Source organism: Anabas testudineus, chromosome 11 (genome assembly GCF_900324465.2).
Source record: "Anabas testudineus chromosome 11, fAnaTes1.2, whole genome shotgun sequence".
Lineage (NCBI taxonomy): Eukaryota > Metazoa > Chordata > Actinopteri > Anabantiformes > Anabantidae > Anabas > Anabas testudineus.
In genome coordinates, this window is record NC_046620.1 from 19,486,404 (window position 1) to 19,509,809 (window position 23,406).

General features: G+C 36.8%; 2 protein-coding genes and 1 pseudogene across 2 annotated transcripts in view; 2 read left to right on the top strand and 1 right to left on the bottom strand.

Annotated features, from left to right (window-relative positions):
- The window catches only part of LOC113153966, a 32,836-nt gene extending 27,146 nt beyond the window's left edge, over positions 1-5,690 (top strand). Inside the window, exons 23-25 of the mRNA XM_026347897.1 lie at positions 2,302-2,404; positions 3,008-3,144; positions 4,710-5,690. Of these exons, the coding sequence (XP_026203682.1) occupies positions 2,302-2,404; positions 3,008-3,144; positions 4,710-4,836 (367 nt within the window). The 3' untranslated portion in view covers positions 4,837-5,690. The remainder of the gene's footprint in view (positions 1-2,301; positions 2,405-3,007; positions 3,145-4,709) is intronic.
- A 1,821-nt stretch (positions 5,691-7,511) lies between these two features.
- LOC113154104 lies at positions 7,512-8,409 on the bottom strand (annotated as a pseudogene).
- Positions 8,410-9,340: 931 nt separating this feature from the next.
- LOC113153967 lies at positions 9,341-22,931 on the top strand. The gene is made up of 25 exons (XM_026347898.1): positions 9,341-9,466; positions 9,596-9,725; positions 10,012-10,173; positions 11,058-11,195; positions 11,710-11,861; positions 12,026-12,129; positions 12,238-12,427; positions 13,243-13,374; positions 13,494-13,637; positions 13,879-14,014; positions 14,180-14,330; positions 14,590-14,726; positions 15,910-16,021; positions 16,282-16,345; positions 17,120-17,323; positions 17,500-17,645; positions 17,841-17,959; positions 18,379-18,500; positions 18,634-18,731; positions 19,399-19,535; positions 20,021-20,145; positions 20,322-20,467; positions 21,050-21,152; positions 21,781-21,920; positions 22,112-22,931. Exons 2-25 carry the CDS (start codon positions 9,596-9,598, stop codon positions 22,236-22,238), a joined length of 3,219 nt encoding a protein of 1,072 aa, XP_026203683.1. The 5' UTR covers positions 9,341-9,466; the 3' UTR covers positions 22,239-22,931.
- Positions 22,932-23,406: the final 475 nt, after the last annotated feature.

The following is a 23,406-nucleotide window of genomic DNA, read 5'->3' on the forward strand; positions in this document are numbered from 1 at the left end:
ACACCTAAACCAATCATTAGATCAGGTGAGAGCAAGGGGTTTCCCATCATGACATAATGTTTTGCAGTCGGGGGAGAGCGACTGCAATGCCTAAGGCAGGCCATTTTAATATTAAAAACTTTTAAACTGAATTTCCATGATCACATTAAAGATATTTGTAATTCCATTTTGACTAGTGGTTCATTGACTTAATTGGGAAAACTAATTTAAGATACAGTGGCCATAAAAAGTATTCACCTCTTTGGATGGTCAATAAAAATTGACGACTTTGACAAAGACATTTCAGAAAAATACCTCATTAATGTTAAAGTGAAAACAGGTTTCTACAAAGTAATATAAATTAAGTTAAAAATATGTCAGGTGAAATTGATGTTTGCATTAATATTCACCCCCTGACTGATCCAATCCAACAGAGGTCCAGATATTTGGTGCTAGTAGTAAATGTGGATCACCTGAGTGCAGTGAATGCGTCTCAAGTGATTTCAGTATAAAGACACTTGTGTCTGAAAGGTCCAGTCACTGGTTAATCAGTATTCCTGGCTACCATTACACCATGAAGACAAAAGAACACTCCTAGCAACTCAGAGAAGAGGACATTGAAAAGGCATTAATCAGGGGATGGATACAAAAAAATCTCCACTGAACATCCCCCAAAGTTCAGTGAAATCCATCATCAAGAAATGGAAGGAATATAGCACATGTCTAAATCTGCCTAGAACAGGCCATCCACACAAACGGAGTGAAGGAGACTAGTGAGATAGGCCACTAACACAGAGATGACTACTCTGAGGGAGTTACAAGTTTCAGCAACTGAGATAGGAGAGAGACTGTACATACAACAACTGTTGACCAGTTCTTCACCAGTCAAAGCTTTATGGGAGAGTGGCAAGGAGAAAGACACTGTTGAAGAAAACTCATGTTAAATCACAAATTGAGTTCACCAATAGGCAGGTGAAAGACTCCATGGTCAAGTGGAAGAATTTGTGGATGGGCTTGAAAAAAGCTGTTCACACCTGATCCCCATGGAATCTGACAGAACTTGAGCAGTTTTGCAAAGGAAAGTAGCATAAAATTCCAGTGTCCAGATATTCAAGCCTAATTAAGACCTATCCACACAGACTCCATGCTGTGATTGCAGCCAAAGGTACATCTACTAAATACTGACTTGAAGGGAGTGAATATTAATGCAAACACAGATTTCCCCTTACATATTTTTATATACTGTAACAGAGACCATGCAGTCGTCAGTTTGAGTTTGGGAGAGGTACTGTTTAAAAGGGGAGAGAGAACAGGTGAAAACAATGAATCAATAATTACTAGAGAAGCTGGAGACACAATAGGAGCAGAGGGAAAGGAAATGGGATATCAATTAAGAAAAAACTGGAAACCAGAAATAAAAAAATGCGTCAACTATAGTCAACAAGAAAGCGTAAGTTCACAACAAACTCTTAAAACAATTTTTGGAAGTGGTGGATTGGATGGTAAAGTATCATGTTTATCTGACACTATTATAATGTAGTGCAGCTCAGGTGTGTCTGCGACTACCACAGAATCTCAGGGATCCAGCTGCTGTAACTCATAGCACCTCCATGTTTTGTTATGTTTTTGGTTTGTTAATTCATGATTTACAAACATGAATGAACATATTAAATATTTAATATTTTGCAGATGACCTTCATGTACAATATAGTAATTTTACAGTTTCTCCCTTTGTCCCCTGTCTGGTTTATATTTCACTCACTGCCCTGTCACTTCCTGTTTTAGACTTCCTCTTCCTCCACTCACCAGACTCATTAATGTCTGATTCATTTCACCTGTTTGTCCCCATCTCTTTGTAAGCTCCCCTCTGTTGGACTTTTTTGCATGTTGAAGCCTTGCTATTTGTTAGTTAGTTCGTTTGTTGGACTTTTTTCGTTGTTTTTAATCACCTTGGAGTTTGTTTGTCGGCCTTTTTTTTACTTAGTATTTCATGTTAGTCTGTTTGTTTGTGTTCTGTCAACATTTATGCAAAGTTTTTTGTTGTAACTTTGTATTATTGATTTTTATGTTGGTTTGTCTTTTTATTGGCATTAGAGCCTTGTTTTCAGTTGTTACTTTGTATGTCTGATTATTTTGTTCCAGGATTTTGTTCTTACTCATTTTTGCCTTGTTTGTAACAAGTAAATTAACATTTCAAAACTCCTGCCACACCGATTTGAGGAAATATGATGGAAACATAATTAATAGGCTTACAAATTATTTATTTTTCAATCCCAGGTTAATGAAATGTTTTAATTAAATATGCATCTCTTTCTCTGGAAGCATTCTGGCTGAGGAATTCCTGAGCAGTCATGAAAAATATGAGCTGGAAGCCAAAAAACACACAGAGGAAATAGCCATGGAGCCACTGGATGATCTGGAGAAGGTAAATTAACTATGGGTTTCTGTCAAGCGCACAGGGAGAGTTCAAAAACATGTTGCTACATATTCAAACAAAGACAAAATAAGCACAAGGATCACATATGTTAAGTCTAGTTTGATCCGAACGAGGATCAATCAGAGAAAGGATCAATCAAAACAGATAATGAGTTAAGAGATGAATTGGCAAAACAGGTGTTAGGGTGCAAAGGAAAGTCCTACAGAAACTGAAAACTGTATGGTATATAATGTAAGCTGATAAAGGAAATTGGAAATGCGTATGTACGTAAGGTACGTAAGGTGGGTACTCAGGAGGCCAAGTGATTTTACCACAAGGAAAAGGAAGTTGTCTGGGTAAGTGTCATAGAGAGAAGAAACAGCCAAAGGATCAAATATCTTTTTTATTATTATTTATATGCCAATAAATGCATAAAGTGTTGATGGATGGATAAAATTTTACATGGGCTAGATCACTGTTAACTATTACAATCTTGTTCTACATAATATAAATACCATAAAAGATTTGCAATGTGCATATAATGCATTTTACATATAAACATAATTATTAATTACTTATGCTCTACTATAGTATATCCTTTCAATTTGACAGAAATTGGTGGGACATGTAGAGCAGTCCTTTCCCAACCATCTCCTCTGCCCGCTCACTAAGAAGTTATTTGTTGATCCTGTGAGAACAAGACATGGAAGAGTGTATGAACGGAAAGCTGTTGAAAAGCACCTCAAAAGGTAAGTCAGTTTTTCTCACATATGGCTGTGTCGGTCATCATCATCAATCATTTAAAAACTGCATTTTGTATTTACTCAGGTCATCTTTTTGTTCCTTTGTCATCTTTGTGTAATATTAAAATTTACTTAATGAGCTGAACCATTTAAGTGTAACAAATATGCAAAAGAAAATGGAAGCAGGGGCTAATTCTTTGTCTCAGAACTGTAAGAGCAGCTCCGAGTTCCCAGCATCTGCTTCTTCTGCAGAAGGCGTGTCAGCAAGGTTGAGGAGATTATAGAATCATTATTAGGTTTATTAGTTTGTATTTTGCCTGCGTTACCGCAGTATTTTCTGTTATTACTTTGTATGTGTGTTTATGGTTTTGTTTGTGTTTTTCCACCATGTTTTCAGGTCTCTTTATGTTACTTTTAGTGTTTGGTTCCCCATGTCCCCTGCATTTTGTTAATAAATTACCCTTTTTGTTCTTACCCGTTTGACCTGTTTGTCCAAACGTAACACAAGCCCGACTATCCCTATTTGTTACTGGGCTTTTGGTGCTGACGGCTCCCACCAAAAACACCCGGACATAATTTAAGAATCACCCAAATCTTCTACTTGGAGTACAATCATACAGCACATGTAACTTACACATGGTATACATGGTGTCAGTCTATAGCAGCTATTATACATGAATGAATATGTACATTACATTTACATTTAGTCATTTGGCAAATGCTTTTATCCAAAGCAACTAGAAAGTGAGATACAAGACAAAAATGTCTAAGCTAAGGAGAAAAAACTTGTAAAGTGCTCTATGAAGAACTGTTTCCATTTCATGAGGTGTAATTGCAAGATTTTTTTATGTAATTTTTTATGTAACACAAAAAAGTAAGGTTTGTAGTAAAGTAAAGTTTGTTCTCTTGCAAAACAGTTATACTGTCAGAGCAGATCTCCGCACCTCCATGTCTTCCCCGAGAATGGAGACAGTGTTAAAATTGGTGCTAGTGTGTACTGCAGAATTCTCAATCCTAGTATTATTCTGATTACATTCATGATCATCTGCTTATTTTGTGAAATAACCATACTGTTCTTTAGATTAGTCATGTAACAAAGTTAGTACTCCCTCCTTTTTGGGAAATACATCATTAAAGTCATGTGATTTTAGCAGGTCTTAGAAGGAAGCAAATACAACTTTGAATAAATGTGACAAACAACAACACGACTTAAGATCCATTTATTTATTTAACAAAAATTATACCAAAAATGAAAATTGTGTGGGCAATACTACTCATCTTACTTTTAACCAATAAGAAACCAAGCCCATTTCTACTGAATAGAACAGTATGTGGGAGAAGATGTTGAAATGGAAAAAAAAAAATTTAAATTTAAACAAAAAAATAATCTTATGGGTTAATGTTATTTTGTTTGTTTTTATTTTTGTTTGTTTGTTTTTACGTTGAGTTAAGAAAAGCTTTTTGTTAAGCTTGTTTTGTTATAACCATGTTTATCCAAAATCTTGAAAGACAGCAAGGCAGAAATCATCTATCCTTGTGAGTATTTTTAGTGACTAAACACTGTTTTACAGATTCAGATATGATCCACTGGCCGGCCCAAACACTATGCTCAGAAGAACAGATTTTAAGCCAGACCGTGAGATGAAGAAAATGGTGACAGATTATCGTTCTGAACAAATTCGGGAAACCAGTGTGTGAAAAAAAGTTTGCACTAAAACTGGGAAAAGTCATTATAGCAAGTTGGTATTATTAATTTTTAATGTCATGTAAATCATCATCATTGATAAATATAAATGTAATTCTTTACTTATTTTTGTAACAATTTCAATATTACTAATATAAGAATTATATTTTTGTGACTTTTGGCTATAAATGTCCACCTGGTTACATTCTGCTATTTTATCCTAATGACTAGTTCGTATATCCTGTAAGTGCATACTTAATTAAAGCTGGACATAATCATATCAAATAAGCTTTGATCACCTAAAATATGATCACATAAACGTTTTTATTTAAGAACAGCTAAGTTTAAATTACAGAACTTAAACCAGTGTCTATTGTTTACAATGAGATCAGAAAAAGACAAGTTGAGTAACATGTATTATTCAAGTAGTTTTTAATGATTGATCATTGACAAACTGCTGTTTTAAATCTGTAACTGTCTAATAAATTGCACTTTGTATGTCAGCATATTTTATTTATGTATGTGTGCGATAGTTGGGTGTGTAAATAACAATTGATCTATTAACCTGACCAGCAGACTGATGATGGTAATGAAGATGATCCAATATGTTTCACATTCTTGACAATAGTAAATAATGAATCATCAATTTAATGTTTAGCTTCTGAAATTTGTAAACTAAAATTGTTTTCATGTGTTGAATATTGAAACATTTGAGCAGTTAATCCAGTTAAGGTTTTTGTCTTTTTTTACTTTGACACCAACTCAGATCTGTTTTCATTTTTTTTTTCAAATAGAGCTTCTTGTTGCTTTGGCAATTTCACATTGCAAATGTTACTGTTATTGATACAAATGTTAATTCTTAAATAAAAGCAGGTGAAAAAACATGAGCTTAATTCTTTTCATTTTGTTTGTATTTCAAAAAGACAAAGTTGGGAGACTTGACAAAGAAACGCTACAGCTTTACAAGCTATGACAACCTGGTAATTGCCTCTTTCTGTTTTTGTTTTTTTTTTGTGTGTGTTTTTTTGCAAAGAAGAAATGAATGAATATACACTAATCTCAGCCCGCATAAGCACCACTTTATTTTAATATTGTAGTGGACAGGGGTTGACAAGAGCACTCTGACTGGTCTGCAGCAATGCAAACCCATACTGGCCAGCATTACATTTTCCCGGCTTATTTAAGTATAAAAATGGTACGGTAATATCAAACGCACTCCATTGGCCAATGTCAGCTCATGGTTTACTACTGAAACTGGGATTAGTGTCACTGCCTTGTGTGACCACCATTTGATTCAACAGAACAATGAAGTAGGACACTTCTCTAAGCTAGATGGGAAATGCGATGAGATGCTGCATCAGACGTCTTTGCCTCTTTAGTCTTCTGACCTAGTTGAGATGGTTTAGGTCCACTTGACATCAAATTATTCTGTATGTGGCCCCTGAACTAAAATGAGTTTGACACCCCTGTCATAGATGGACGCGTAGGCTAAGCTCCAGTTTAGAAATCCCCATGATATCATTACCACAGTATTCTTTTTTGCATGGTTATTTTATGCATTTTCATTGTAGTTGTCCCCATGTCAAATTTAGAAAAGTAGATTCATTTAAATCAGGGTGTTATAAATTTTCCTGTTTTTGCAGATTACAAAAAAATACATTCAGACTGTATATCAGACAGCACTACACCAGTAAACTGTTGCGTGTGTCGCCCTGTTACCATTAATTTGAACAGGGTTCAGGGTTATATAGGCAACAATATTATCCAGCTAACATTACCCTTGTTATCCATATGGCGTTGTGCAAAATGGCGTTTGATTTTTGATTCATTTCAGGTTTAGCCATTGCTAGTGTCATATCATGAAGTTAGCAACATGAAGCAGTTCTTAGTCTTTTACACATACATGTAAGATGTTTTCTGTATCCTGCTTGTAGCAATGTACTCATGTACTTTTCTGTGTGTTACTCAGCTAATAAATTGAAAGATATTGAGAAAGCGTGTTCTAACTGTAAATGATCTATAACTTATTAATAACACTATCCCAAACTGAATCATGAAGTGAAGGTTTTCAAACCAACATACTTGCTGTGTTTGCCATGGCCCCAGTGGGAATTTGGCCAGCTGACTTCTTATCAGCATTTCCTTATGGTTACTGTATTGGACTCTATTGTAGTGACTTCATTTGATTCACACAGCTAGCTAATAGATTCTGTTCCAACTACCCAGATTATGCTTGCTTCTCGATACCTATTTTGCATGCCCAGTTCTGATTCTGTGCTTTGAGTGTAAAGAATAAAATATTTTGAGTACTGAATACTGAAAAACTGTATTTTTAGTTAATCAAGAAATGTGCTACACCACTCGTTGTTCTGGTTTGATTGATCAAAAAGTAGAAAATACAACTAATTAGAAAGTGATTCACTGTCTCTGTCATGCAAATACCCATTAACACATTACTGCATTTCACTAAACGGCAGCAAACTGTCATTGCTTGTTTTTGCCACATACAGCCACAGGAGGGAGTCAAAGAATGGATAATGGATCAGTTCCTATGCTCTCAGAGTTCCCAAATCCTATAATTTCATCAAGCTTTTAAGGTTTTAAAAGGTTTATTTCATGTGCCTTACAACCAAGTTTTGGTATTAAAAATTCTACATTACAACATTCAAATAAATCTTGCATTATATTCTTACTGGACAAACAACATCTCTGTCAATAAATGTAACATATCAATGTTGCTGATAACTGGCTTGAAGAAAAGCTCTGTGGTCAAGTGGTGGCTGACAGTCTGAGTGGAGGAGGCTGCTAGAAGGATGTGGCTGAAGCGACTGGCATCCCCTGGGTGACGGAGGTGGGTGACTTCATGGAGAGCTCTCTGAGCTTCCTGTTGGAGGCCTTCAATGAACGACAAGGCACTCAAACCTTGAACAGCTGCAGTGGGTAAGGATAGGTTTCTGTTTAAGCCCATATCCAACAGACTAGTCAAGGTAAAAGCAAAAATAATAAGAAAAGAGGGTTTACCTGGGTTAAACAGTACAGCACCTTTTAGGTAAGCATATTCTTTGGGACTGAGATCCAGATTCCAAAGATGGTGCAAACAAGTTTTCAATCTGTGGACTTCATCAAGAGTTGGTTGGGCAGCATCCTTTTCAGTGAGTCCTGGTCCGAGCAGAATCTGCCTCAGGATGCTTGAATTTGGAACATTCAGTCACTTCAAACACAATCTTTTCTTGTGCAAGCCCTAGAACAAACAAAGGAGCCCAGCAGTGTCTTAATAGTAATAACTGATCTCCTGTTCGAAGCTGACTGAAGGATGGTAGACTTCTCATGAAGCAGATGGTTTTGACCAGCACGCTGGAGGCAACTTGGTAGGTGGCCTTTGGGTCTTTGAGGCAAACTGTCCTCCTCTGCTCGCAGTGACAGCTTTGCTCTGAGGCCGTACAGTTTAGCTTGCTGTTGAGGTGGTCTCTGTCCCTCCAGCTCAAGATTTTATAAAGGATAGTGTGAGGATACCGATGCTGGTAACAAGAGCAGGAGCTGTTTGCCAGCCCCTTGTCCAGAGGAAATATAGCAGGGAAGGAAGTCATGAGCCTAGAAAGCATGAACAGTGTCACTCAGTGCCCCACCAGGCCCTATTTATCCTGAACGTCACCTGCTCACAACGAACTCAGCCTTGACCTGTTTAAAAAATCTTTAACAAGGTCTGATTTTTTTAAGCTCTTGTGTAAAAGAAAAAAGTGACCCTGGACTTCCAGTGCAGGTGGATCTATGTTCCCTCCACGTGGAAGCAATAAAGCTAGTAAAACACTGGAAGGGGAAAGGAAATACAGACGCTCACGGGGTGAATGACATTTATCGTGTTTACCTCAGTCATTAACTCAACCTGTACCAGACCATCCCAGACTAATGGGGTCGACGCACTGGCTGCCACCTGACCTGTGCCCCAGTTACACATTGGACCTGCAGGTCTCACGGATTGTTCTTAGATTTCTAGGATTATAACTGTGCTGCCTTCATTATCTTGAATCAACACTTGAGTTATCAGCATCTTGTATTCGGTTGTATGAAAAACCTGTGTGTATGCTGTTTTGACAAAAAAAAAAAAAAAACAATCCAAGCAGCAGCCTGAGGTTTTTGTCTGGGGAGAGAAGCATGCTTTAACAAAAACATTTAGTAGTAACATTTTTTAACATAATCTTGCTCTTGACAGTTTGCTGCCTGTACATAAGAAGTGTGTGAAGCTTCTTAGTCGTCCAGGTGAAGTCACCTGGAAGTTGAGTCATGGCAACTGGACTTCCTTTTGTTAGGTTGAAAATGTTTCATTACTCATCCAAGTAGCTTCTTGGAAGTACCCAAATATGATCAAGATTGTGTCAAGCTTTAAACCTTTCAAGCTTTCAGTTTCAAAATGTGTGGTGTCATGTGATGCTTCCCCCCACCCCACCCCCACTGACATTCTGTGTACACTTGCCAGTTTTCTCTATTCTCAGCTTCAGTCATTTCTGGGTTGTTCCACAGCCAGTTTGTGAAACTCACTGTCAGTTTCATTTTCAACAAAAAAAAACAGTCCCTCCATGATCAGATCGGCACAAAATGAAACCTTTTCCTAACCGTTTTTCTGCACTGTAGCTTGAACACATCGAGGTAAGTCTGCCAGACTTAAAAACTGTATTTCTAAAGTATTTGGGCTAAATGCCACAGAACATTTAGGAATCATTGTATGACGACTAGTGAGGAATTCCGCTGGTAGATTGTATCTTTTCACATTTTCAGATGGATGCGATTTACAACCTCCTCGACAGACACAGACTGCAGTCTTACTACAAGAAGTTTCTACAGTTAGGTGTGAAAGATGAAAGAGATTTCATTGACAGTGTAACAGATGAAGACTTAAACAACTTTGGTAAGATTACTAGTGATTGCAAGAGTAAAACTGCATATTAACCATTTGTTTAGTTCGTAATTCTTAATTCTTCTTCTACTGCTTTTCCAAACTTACACTAATGTGTTTCACATACTGTATATTTACATTTCTGTTGCAGTTATAGATTTTAACATTGTTTTTGCACTGTTATTATGTAATGCATTAGCTCAAATAGAAACATATACAGTATGTACTGAGTTAAATAACTACAGCTGAATATAAGAACAGTTTGATGCCATTAATAAAAACTTGTGTTTCCAAACAGGATTTACTCAGGTGGAAAAGAATCGTTTCTCAAGGATGAAAGACACCATTGTCAGACTTCGAGCTCCGGTACAGCCAGCTGCTACGCCAGTGCAAAAGTCAATGAACTCATTCTCTCTGCTGTACACATACCCGAACTGTCAGGAACCCAAATGCATCAGAGGTAAAAAAAATAAAAAATTATGAAAAATGTGTTTTAATTAAATCGTTTTTTCAAAAAAGATTCTCAGTGGGGTTAAGGGCTGGACTTTGTGGTGGCCAATCTGTGTGAAAATGTCATGCTTCCTGAACCACTCTTTCACAATTTGAGCCTGATGAAACCTGGCATTGTCATCTTGGAATATGTCCGAAGAAAAAAATCCATAGAATAACCTGGTCATTCAGTATATTCAGGTAGTCAGCTGACCTCATATCTTTGCTGAACCTAGACCTGACCAACTACAGCAACCCCAGATCATAGCACTGCCCCCACAGGCTTGTACAGTAGGCACTAGGCATGATGGGTACATCACTTAATCCACCTCTCTTCTTACCCTGATGATCCCATCACTCTGGAACAGGGTAAATCTGGACTCGTCAGACCTTGTGACCTTCTTCCACTGGACAGTTCTCAACCCAGTCCTAGTAGTTTCATCAATCTCCTTAGCTGTTTTCTTTCTTACCCTTCTAAAACAGATTAACATCTTGGTTGTTTAAGAAATGAGAAGCTACTCACTGCATCAGTGTTAAATAACAAGTTGCCCGCTGAAACAAAAATCATGCAGTAATTATCCAATGGGTGGTTTATACCTATTTGCGTAATGGTGACTTTATTTTTTTCATTTTGGGGGGCGGGGGCTGGCAGTGTATAATTTTCAGGGAATTCAGAGAAATAAAGGTAAAGGAAAATACTTGACTCTTTGTTGCTGATGCCATTCGAGGAAGATGTTCTAACACTCAGCCACGGCCTTTTTTGATTATTAATATTATGCATATGAACAATACTAACAGATAGAAAATATATGTGATCTTTGTATTATTTATATGCTTTTGTAAATGAAATTTCAGATATGGATCCAGCACAAAACACAGTTGAAGATCTCATGTTGAGGATCTGTCACCTGGAAAGTATTGACTCGTCGAGGGGGGTCTGTCTCTTCACAGTGGATGGAATGCCCCTGAGCGAAGATCCCTTCTTCAACACATGTAGGTTCATTGAAGTAGGAGAATTCACTAGTTTCTATGATCTGCATCTGAGTCCTAAGCGTAGAACTATGACATATACAGAGCCGTACATGCAGTAAGTAACAGATACAGTATATCTAATAGACAGTACAATAAAGAAATGAGCAATACTCTGACAAACCACAGCTGAAATGTACTAGTTTGTTTTTGCAACATCGCCTTCACCCATTTTGTCACTAGAACAGAAACACGTCTCTGTGTTATATGTCATTTTCAAACCCACGCTAACCTTCTTTTTAAAACCTGCCTGTTGCTAAACCTTGTCAAGAAAAAAACTCCAACAGTGACATAAGTTACTGTTGAGGAGAATGTATACCCACAACAAAGTGAAGCAGGGCACTGTTTGAACTGATGTACACACTCAAATTGCGTGATGTAAAAAATACAATTAAAACTAAATATGAGGATACACTGTACATACAGTACAACTCAGGTAGGTTATAAATTGGTTATTTTGATTTTGTTTTATTTACAGGGTCTTTACATGACAGACACATTCAAAATGGAGATATCATCTATGCCGTATTCACACCAAAGCAAAACCTGAGAACAGCGCCTCCAAGTTCAGTGCGAAGGGAAACTGAAGCCTATGGAACAGATACGATTCGCTGTCACATCATGCTCAAGTTGAGTCTGCACTAACCTGTACTGCACTGAATCTCTAAACTCTTAGGGCTTAGAGACTTTTGGAATCTCATCTGTTGCATGAATTTGCCAAAGGTCTAGTTTAGGAATTGTACATGATGCCACTGTAGAACATGGGGATTTATAACTTTATTCAACTCATACAGGGGGACTTTGAGGTGACAGTCGACTTAGCAAGCGACACAATTTCTACTTTGAAGAACAAGCTCGCAAATGAAAGTGGAATCCCAGCACATGTTCTTCATTACAGGTAATTCTGCATTATCACAGTGCATTGATGCCATTGTGATTAGAAGTAATATCTATTTTTTTCCAACAATACATCTTGTAATCACGTGCTTATCAATCATATCTTCAGAGGTGAATCTGGCAGTGGCAACATTTTGGAAAGTTGTGGGATCTCACAGGAATCAACAGTGCACTTCTCCCTCTCCTCATTTTCTGAGGAGGTTCCCGACCCAAATGAATTCTTCAGTGATGACGTTGTGCCCTCAGTGCAACAAACCCCCAAAGGAATTAGCATCTTCTTGTCATCACTCTTTGTCATTGTAAGCTGTGTGTCACACTTAGTTAATTCTCAGTCGATGTGTTCATTTACTTTACACTGTGAGAAGAATGAGAGAAACTATTTTTAGAGGTGGTTTGATGTAAATAGTCTATCTTGGCTTAATGTGGAAGCATGAAAATTACTTCTGTTAGTAGTTTCTTCCTCGATTTCAAATGTTTCAAGCCTTCCTTGGCACCTACAACTAACACAGGTCTAAACACAACCCTAAAATGTGTGGTTTAGTGGATCCACAGTCTTCTTACACAGCAGAGGTATTTACTAGTGTGGCCCTGTAGCTGTGCACAACAAATTAACAATAAATAAATATGTGTGGGTCAAGCTGCATAAAATGTAGAACAATAACTGACACAACACAGTGCAAAAAAAATCCAAATGTTCTACCAAAGACAAATACAGCAATTAAGGACTGTAAAGTAGCGTCAATCTTCTTCTTCTTCTTCTTCTCATTGTATATTTAAGTGTCTATTTAAAATAGAATAATATTAGTTAATGGAGCTCCCAACAGTCTATACATTCTTTATTTCTCTCATGATATTAATCTTATAGAATTATAATAAATAACAAGTTACAAACACAACTACCAGTTATCTTCTTCTTCTGACTAGTCAGAAGAATGTGCCTCATTCAGAAACCTTCAGAGAACATCTCTGTACTGCTGTTCAGTGTTTCACAGTCACAGGAGACGTTGGCAGCTTCTCTTCACATTAGGTTTACAACATATTTGTACTAAAAATAATCTGTACATACTGTAGCTTTAAGTTTAAATGTATTTTTTTATTATATTTTCCCTTCCAGAAATACAGGCCTCCAGCGGTTCCACAGAAGGATCTGATCAGTTACATACGTAAACTAACCGGATGTCACCCTCTGGCACAGAGTTTGTATCAGTTACTCTGTAAGAATGAGGTCATTACCAGGACTCAAAAGGTAATCAAATCATGATAATCAATGATTTTATATCACTTAGATTTTCTCCTGTGTGTTTCACCAGTGTCCTTGAGAGAATGTATTTATATTACATCAGTCTTTGTCTTTTTCTTCCTTAGGTGGCAGTGGTTGAGGGCCTGTACACCCTCTTTAGGGAGATTTTGCCAAAACTTGGGACAAATCAAGGGGAAAAGATCATTGAAGACCTTGATGTCTTTGAGTATTCAACATACTGCTGGGCATTTCTCCTATCAGAGGCAAAGGTATTTCTACATTAGTTCAGAGGCTTGATATAAATTCACAAAAGCGCTGAGGTATGTAGTGTTTTTATGTTAAGAATTTACTTAGTAAAGCTTCCTTAATTTAAGCAGGTCAAGTAGGCCAAATAGCTGTTGACCAAGTTACAACTGCCATTATATGGAGCCCAAAGTGTAACAGAGGAGCTCCCACTAGAGTGTTACTGTCTAACATCCCATCTACTGTATTATTGTATTATTTTGTCAGAAAGAAACATCGGAACATGAGAACTACGCACCATATTCTCTTTTGTCTGAAGAAGGGAGACGCTTCTGTGAACCAGTTAGTGTACCTGGAATACCAGGTGCTATGGAGAGAGCGGTTGTCCTCCAGAAAATCAAAGGTACAGATAAAAACCTAAAAATCTAGCAAGATCGCCTCAACAAGGCATTTATGGTTAGTTAACAACTCACTAACTAACTAGACTTGTGGTGAAATTTAGACTAATCAACTGTATTTCAGGGAATAATTGCATTATATGTTTGTTTTGTTTGTTTGTTATGTTAAGATGGAGAAAAGATTCCAAACTGCACCGAAGATGTTTTGCAAGAAACATCCCTTAAGAGAGCCCTTGACGTCGAGAAGATTCTGCTCAGTGTCCATCCTTCAGTTACAACATATCATCTTTGGATTTCTCATGAAAGTGTGACGAGCCAAAAGTATGTTGTTTTCACATTACTTCTTAGTGTATATGTTAGTATATATTAAAAGGAACTACGATAAAGTATCTCATTTGTGTAGAAAGCATTGTCATATAGATTCCTATGCATATAAAATTCATGAGGTTGAGACTTACCAACACATAATACAGAATACAGAGTTACCTTTTGTTGGCGCTTAGATGACCCAGCTCTCACTGTATTCATAGTTACAGTGCTTATAGTTGCTTGTTCAGTAAATTGTGTGATTACATTACAGCTTTCACATATGTGTTGAGAAGACTTTTGGAGGCATCGCAGAAGAATTGAAAGGTTTTCCCCATCTCAGTGTGACTCCACCGTTGCTTTTGAAGGACCTAGGCTGTCAAGACCCCTGTCTTGTATTGCTAAATGAAGGTACACTTATCAGTAGTCTACAGTGTAAATACAGAAATATTTGTGGGTGAACATGTACTGGAGGAACAGTCAGATGTATAGTTTCTATGTGCTACAATATACAATGTGAGTTGGGGGACATATGGACGTGTGGATTAACCTATTTACCACCTTGCACCCTTGTAGACTCTTAAATATGTGCAATCAATCATATAGACCAAAACTAAACTATAACTAGTTTTGCAAGATGCAAGTTCACAAATTAACTAATGAGAGAGAACAATCTGACAGGAGGAAGAGGCAAACTGGCCCTGATTAGCCTAAAAGGTTTGTGTTTACTAAATCACACACACATGCAAAAAACTGTGTAAGCGTGCACTGCCGTGGAGGTTGTGAATGGAGCGGCTCTTGCTGGTTTGGGTGTTCCCTGCAGAAGCTGAAATTCTTGCAGAAACTCTCTCAGGTTAGATGCTACAGCTATGTATAGGAGTCCAAAATCATGACCAGTTGTGGACTTCTATTGTGACATTACACCGTATAGCATTTTGAAAAACTTCGAAAACAAAGTATATTAGCTGTGGATGTTTTAATATTGACCAACATTCAAAAACACATTCACCTCCAGCAGTTGCGTCTCTGACTATACTTTTGTGAAGCACCCTGCTTCACAATAGTATGTAGGTAACATCAAACAATGAAAAGCATATTATGACCCCCTTAAATAATGTCCACAACACACACAAACCCCTAAATGTTCTTGTGCCTTTTCAGCCATAGGCTGAGCATTTAGCACTGAACATTTGTTACATACACCACATCACTACAAACATTTGGCACATCCACAGCAACATGCAAGGATTCATTTTTCACCCTAACACTTTTGGACCAGAGACAAAAAATACTCCACTAAATAAAGTAGTATTTGGTACTGTTAGTGGTTTAGAAGGACAAAACCCAAAAACCATCACAGAACAGGAACAGTTCTGTCTGTCTGGTTTTGTCACACCATAGCAACAAAACGCTTTGGTTAAGATTGTACAATTAAGTTAAGTTAAAATTGTGGTTTTGTTTGAAAGCAAATGAACACATAGTAACTGCTGAGACAGCTGTCTGACCAGAGCCATAGAAGCATCTGTTGAATGAATGCTTCCTGGTGCTGATGCAGTAATGTAATTTTTTTAACAAGTACTTTTGTCTTTTGCAGGAAATCTTGGTGTTTATCTAAATAAAAATAAGTTAATGCCTGCAATGATTGAAGTGTATGATTGTCTGGCTGGCAAAGTCCAAAATTTTGATGTGGATGAACTGGCAAAAATGTGAGTATCTCAAATGTTTCTAATATTTAAACTCAATTTAGATTAACAAAATGTTTTATCTAACATTTGTACATTGGAATCCACAATTATCATATCTTGAATTTGCATATTGATGCATTCAAGTGTCCAGTTAGATTAGTTACTAGTTATATTATTAGAAAAATCATTCAAATGTCCTAGCTGATGTAATCTTACAGCATTTGCCTTTACAAACATATGAGTTAAACATACAACAAAAAATACATTTTTTGTCTATGCAGAACTGGTGACCATAGAGATGACCATTCATTTGTCACGACCAGGACTCCAAAAGAGGCTATACTGGTAATTTTGAACCTTTTCTAAATCCCTACAATTGCTTGTGGTAAGGGGAAGAAGAACTGCTATACCTGCACCTTTTTTAGGATTATTTTTAGGATGTATTTGTAATATGGACACACATTAACGGAGCAATAACATGTAGTTAACTAAACGGTTGTAACTTGCTTTCTATGTGAAAATAATTTTTAACTTTTAAGCAGGCTGGACTGCTGAAACAAGACTGGAAAAATTAGTATATAGAGTAAGTGAGAGGCGTGTCACTGTGCTGCATCACCTCTTCTTTAACAAGACTCTTCAAGCTTTGGGGAACTGAGGAAATGAATTTCTTTAGTTTGAAAGCAAATTGAAAGCAAAATCCATTTAAATGAAAATGAAAGCAAAGGGATTCAAGTCCCTTAACAGTTCAGTCTTCATAATGTGTAAGATGTTTTCCCTGGGTGACAGACTGCAGGCAGTCCACCCAGACTTTATCACAGAGCCATGCAGAATGTGTTTTAGCATTATTATGCTGAAAAAAGTAATGCAAGACAGAGGACATTTGGATAACAATGCATGTTTTGCTTCAACGCTTGTATGTATCACTGAGCACTAATGGCCCCTCCATAGATGAGCAAGCCAACCATGCTGTGTGCACTAATGCCCCTCAAACCATCACATGGCATGGGAATATTTGTTTTTTAGACATTTCACCTTAAGAACATGATCATCTGAAGTCAATTGTTTTGTCAAGGCACGTGACGCCAACTTCAACTAATTTAGAAACTTTTATTTTCTTAGGTGCTGATAGATGCAAGCGGCTCAATGACTGAAAAATGCTATGGAAATGTGGAAATCCAGAAAATCCATGCTGTAAAAGAACTTTTTGATAACTTTGCAACGAGAAGCATGGCTTATGATTTCCATCACATCATTGGCCTTGTGACTTTCAACTCTACAGTGACAACAGTCCACACATTTACAGAAACACTTGAAAGGTTTAAGGTAAATACAATACAGTACATTACATTGATGTAAAGTACATCAAACCTATCTGTTCTGATCTGCCTACTTTTGCACTGTTCAATTGAAAATGCCAATTAAATGCTGTTGTTGCCACAGCCTCTTGTCTGAAACAGAAGTCTATAAACCATATTAGACACAGTGGCTCCCTTTTGTAGGAACATGTGCACACTCTGAAGGCAGCTGGAAGAACCCTGCTGTACGATGGCCTGCACTATGGAATCCTCGAGCTGGGAAAAGTAAAAAGAAAGTTTCCAGACTGTAGACTTCGCATACTGTGTCTCACAGACGGAAATGATGATGGGTAAATTCTATTCTTATGGTATATAGCTATGCCTATGTAATAAATTATGTAGAATAACAATGAGAGTAAAGAAGTGCAATGAAGTTCTAATCACTGAATGTTCTTGGTCTGGTCTTTAATATGAAGCACCCAAATGTAAAGCACCTGCTTACGATGTGATATGTGTTAAGAAGAGATCTGAATGTATGTGCATAGATCCTCACGCAGACCAGAAGCTGTCGCAGTCAACCTGATAAAATCTAACATCATAGTGGATTCGATTCTTCTCGGAAGAGTGGAAAACAATGTTCTCCATGGAATCAGCATGGCAACAGGTACAGTGCAGAATAATGTCCACCCCACATGGTAAGTAAAGTTTCTTAGCATTGCACCTTATACCAAAAAGAAACACCAGAATAGGAGTAAAACAATTATTAAAAAACAAATTACTCAAACGCTGGAGTGAACCGATGGGCTTTGAGCTGCTTTTTAAATGTTAAAAATCAGCAGGTCAAATTTTCAGTTTCATTCAAAGACATTTTGACTTCAGTGCTGCATTGTAAGCCATTTTTTAGTTCCTCCTCAGCATGATGTAGTAATTTACCTATGGCCCCATCTGATGTCTTCTATTCTCTTTCAATTTTCAGTTTCTGTTAAAAATAAGGTTTCATGATAGATTACATTTAATATTTGCATGACTTGATATCATGCATGGGAGAGTTTTTGGTTAATTAACTCTCTCTTTGGATTTCAGGGGGTTGCTGTTTCAAGCCAGAGACAAGCCAAGATGGTCTCAAGCTTTTCGAGATTGAGACTGTTCTTTCTTTGGAGATGAGAAAACCCAAGACCAAAACTGATCCAGCCCACATTACCAAGGTTAGTACAGCAATTACTGTTCACAAAGCAGTTTGAAGTGCCTACGTGCATCACATTAATCACACTAATTAACTTTGTGCATTACAAGAATGTACTACATCAGTTTATTTTTGTTTTTTTTTTGTTTGTTCAGACATGTCTAACAAGGTTCTTTGCTACTCATGGGTACGATGAATTTCCCAAGGCTGTGTTACCGAGCCAGATGAACAGTAAAGTCACAATGACAGAGAGGTAATTGACAGAGCTAGTATCTCTTTTTCTTTTTTTAGAAACCGTATTTCCAGGAAAGTTGGGACCTTTTCTGCATGCCTGCAATAAAAATTAAAATCTGATTGGCTAATTTGTTTTAATCAAATATTGATGAAAGATTTTGATATTTTGTAAATATTGATAGTTTTCTGACAAAAGAAAAAGATTTTCACTGTTTTCACTGACCAATTTAATTGTATTTTTTTTAATCTAGCTAAATTTGAAACTAACTAAAAACTTGGGAGAGAGAGTTTCCATTAAACTTTTTCATCCTTTGGTAGTCGTGATTACTGTTGTCTGATCTTCCTCTTCATGATGAGACAGACATTTTCTATGTCTAAGAAACCACACTGTTGTAGCATGTGCACCCGAGGCTGACTGTGGTAGGCGACAGCAGTTTTCCAGTAAGTAAGTAATATCAATCCCTTGTGGATTTATCTATTACAGCAGCAGCAATCAAAAGTTTACTGTTAATGGGGTTTGTAACTAGTTGGAAAATATTTTGCTCACTGTGGATTAATTTATTAATAGATATTCATATACACATTAGCATAAACAAGCATATTTTAATCTGGCATCCCACTATAGCAGTAGTATAAACTATCAAGACGGCTGAGCTAATTCTAAACCACTGATGTTTTTAAACTAGTGCTCTGAAAAAGAGGATCCGAGAGCACAAAGAGGGGCGTTTCATGGAAAAGGACAAACGTATCCTGGAGGAGCTGAGAAGCCTCCACTGTCACCCACATCCCTACTTCAGTATCTTTCCATCTGAATCAGACTTCAGTAAGTGGCATATTTTCTCAAAATATTTTTTTCTCCAAATATAACTTTTTTACTTAGATATAATTTTTTCACTTTTTACAAATATGTTTTACTAGAAATATTTAACACTAGAATTAAATGTATGATAATGTCGAGAGGTACTACCACAGTCTCTAGTGATTCATGAATTGGACTGAAAACAGCAGAGATATCCACTTCTCAGCAAGGCTCAGCTGACTCACCAATCAATTATTCCTGCCTGATCAATAGGCAATTATTAAAAATGTTTGCAGTGTCTTTGTTGTAAAGAAGACTACTTGAAGTGCTGGGAGTGTAGCAGAGCACAGCAGAGGGAATTTAAGCCTCATGCTAGCGCTAGTTTAAGTTGCATATTGTTGGTTTAAAAAGTTCTAGGTTAATTAATTTAGTTCAGACTTAGTAGACTATTTAAAGAAACATTGTAGAGTGCATTAATCAGCTGTGGGGTCTTATTTTAAACTTTGCAGCATTCTGGAAAATTCTCCTGGAGGGCCCTCCTGACACACCTTATGAGAATGGAGTCTTTGAGCTGTTCTGCCAGTTTGGTCCTGACTACCCAGTGAAGCCTCCAACTGTTCGTTTTGTCACACCCGTATCCTGCCAAATAAACGTACACTTGCACATACTGAGCATTAATTGTGTGTGTGTATCAGTACACATTTCAAATTAAATACCACATTTCTTTTTTACACAAACATACCTATACACCCACATAAACATTATAGTGAATATGTGTTGTACTGTGTAATTATCTTAACATGAATGAAGATTTACCACTGCAACATTAACAGTGTGGGGCGCATCTGCCACAACATATTTGATCGCAGCTACAATGCCCAAATCGCCATGAGAGAAATCCTGGATGCTGTGTATGGATTGCTGATTGTTCCTGAGCCTGAAGATCCACTGGATAGGTAAGATTACGGTTACTCCCTCTGTACACCCATGCACCAATAGACTGCTCATTCAAGACTGTTTAGGTAAAATACAAACAATACTTGAAAAATCATTGCCACGGGATGCTGCACCTGCTGGATCAGTTTTACACACAACCACACACAAGCTCTTACAATATTTTTATGGCCATAAACTGGTCAATTCTTGATTTGTCTATGGACAGGACACCTATAGTAGCATCTACGTGCAGCTCTCGAACATCAATTTTCCCATGGGGGTGAGTAAAGTTTAGTTTAAAAACAATGCTGGGACCCAAGTATGAGAATAAACACCAAGTGGTAGGTTTAGAATGTTTAATGACACTCAAGGGAAGAGTTTAGAGGAAAGATGGCTGGCCCAAGAGGAGACACTTCTAAAGAGGAAGTTGTCAGGATACCTCCCATTCTCTAGGGGGCTCTCGACTGGGACCATAATATATGGCAGGTTGCCATCATTACCGCCATTTACAGATACATACAATTAGTCACACACAGTGTATTCATATGTTGAATGCATGTTGCATTTTGATTAAATACTGTACTGTGTCTTTTGTCTTGAAGCATTCTGGCTGAGCAATTCCTGACCAGTCATGATAAATATGAACAAGAGGCCAAAAAACACACTGAGAAAGCAGCTGGGCAGCCACTGGATGATGTAGAGAAGGTAAATGAATTATGGTGTTTTGAAATGTTAAATCTACAATGTGCAAGTTTAGGGAGCTCCATCCCAGCCTACTCTACACGTGCTCTGCTCGGCCCTCCCTCTCTCTGCGCTGCAGATACAGTTCTGCTATGATCTTTATGAAGAAATTCTGAATCAAAATCTGTTTGTGAAGTCTGAATCTTTTCAAATCTGCAAACATCTGTTGTTTAAAATAACTCAAAGATTTAATATAGATTTGTCCAACTGGATAAATATGACAGAGATAAAAAGAAGCTGGAGACATCTGGTGGCTGGGAGTGGGAAGAGAACTTATTAACATTTTTCACTCATTTAATATTTTTTATGTCTTCAAATGTCTTTAGATCACCATTCAGTTTTATTACAATCTTACAATCTGCTACATAATGTAGTATAGTCTACAGTAATAATGAGACTCAGAACTGATGAAGCCTTCTGTGTGGAAGGTGAAACCTCTTCCAGACTGTAAAGCAAGTCCAGTGGCCACTCACCAGCAATGGTTGGATTACTGCAATATAATTACAATGTGCATAAAATTTGTTTTAGATAGACATTTCCACAGTTATGGCATGTTAATATTTATTCTACACTATATACTTTCATTTAACAGAAATTGGTGGAACCTGAGGAACACTTTGTACCCCAACATCTCATCTGCCCGCTCACCAAGAAGTTATTTGTTGATCCTGTAAAAACAAGACATGGAACAGTGTATGAAAGGAAAGCCATTGAAAAACACCTAAAAGTTAAGTAAGTTGCTTTAGTTTAGTTTAAATTGTTTGAGGGCAAACCAGCAAAAAGGGGCAGCTTTTTGTTAAGATTGTTTTGTTGTAACCAGGCTGAGTAATAATTAGTGTATTTTGACATGTACCTAGTGTAAAACAGCCAGGCTGAAATCAGATGAGTATGAGAACATTTAGTGACTAAACACTCTTTTACAGAGGCAGAAATGATCCACTGGCCGGCCCAAACACTATGCTCAGAAGAACTGACCTTACGGCAGACCATGACATGAAGAAAATGGTGACAGCCTATCGTTCCAACCAGATTCGAGAAACTATTGTGTAGAAAAAAGCTGGAGCTAAAGCTGCTCTACATAATCGAAATAGACAAATTTGATATTATTCATTTGTCACACTGCATAACCACAGTCACATGTTTGTGTATTAAGAAATGTAATTCTTTACTTACTTTCATTATGCTTTGAGTTAATATTGTTGTGACTTTAAGTGTCTGTTTGGATCCATTCTGCTATTTTATCTAAATTACTAATCGATTCTGATTCTGATTCTGATTCTAACTTACTTACTAAAAATTCTGTTTATAATGTAGACATTATATCCTAAATTAATGCTGGGTATAATCACATCAAATAAGCCTCAATCAGCCTAAAACACAATCAAATAAATATTCTTTTTAAAAGATGAATAATTTAAATACTGTCTAAATTACTGAATCTAAAGCAGTGTCTCTCCTTTACACTGAGATTAAAAAAATAACAATTTAAGTAACAGTATTAAATATTACACAGTATTATTAAATGTTTTTTTATGATTGATCATCGAGAAAGAAATATTTTATTTTTTTAATATACTGCATTTTGTGCGCATTTAATCCATTAACCTGACAGGGAGGTAGATTGATGATGAGGATGATTTAGCAGCTTTACGAGCTGTGACAACTGTATGTGTATGAGCGATTATCTTTTGTAAGGAGTTATCACAAACAAAATGTACCAGCATTAAACTTTTCTCATGCTGACCCCTGGTTTGTAAATGTTTAATGTTGTGGCTGATTGGTGCAATTTGGAAATTATTAATACCATTCCTTATGTTTCAAATGGCAAAAAGCCAGGTTTCATCACAAACTTTGCACATTTGGAAACAATGTGTTCCATCTGGAGTTCAGTCAAGTTTTGAATCAAGTGCACTCTCATTGATCAGTTTCACTTTTCAGTTGTACAAGTGTATTTGACTTTATTTAAAACACTTAAATTAATAAGTAAGTAAATAACCCTAATCATTCATAGTCAATTATATCATTATTCACTATATCTTTATTTCATAATACAGTGGAAGGTGATATAATGTAGGTTAATTAATTGAATATAATAATATAATGTTATAATAGGACTGAAAAAGACCTGCAGGAGGCTTGCATATTCAAAGTTTGGTGGAACTGTAACATCAGATTACATTTATTGAAAAACTTGAATCCTTTTTGTCATTTAGCTGCA

Excerpts from the sequence above, each read along its gene's own strand:
- LOC113153967 (XM_026347898.1), top strand. The coding sequence starts at position 9,596 with ATGGATGCGATTTACAACCTCCTCGACAGACACAGACTGCAGTCTTAC. Across the intron at positions 13,375-13,493 it reads TCATTACCAGGACTCAAAAG|GTGGCAGTGGTTGAGGGCCT; the intron begins GTAATCAAATCA and ends TTTCTTCCTTAG. Across the intron at positions 17,646-17,840 it reads ACAGACGGAAATGATGATGG|ATCCTCACGCAGACCAGAAG; the intron begins GTAAATTCTATT and ends GTATGTGCATAG.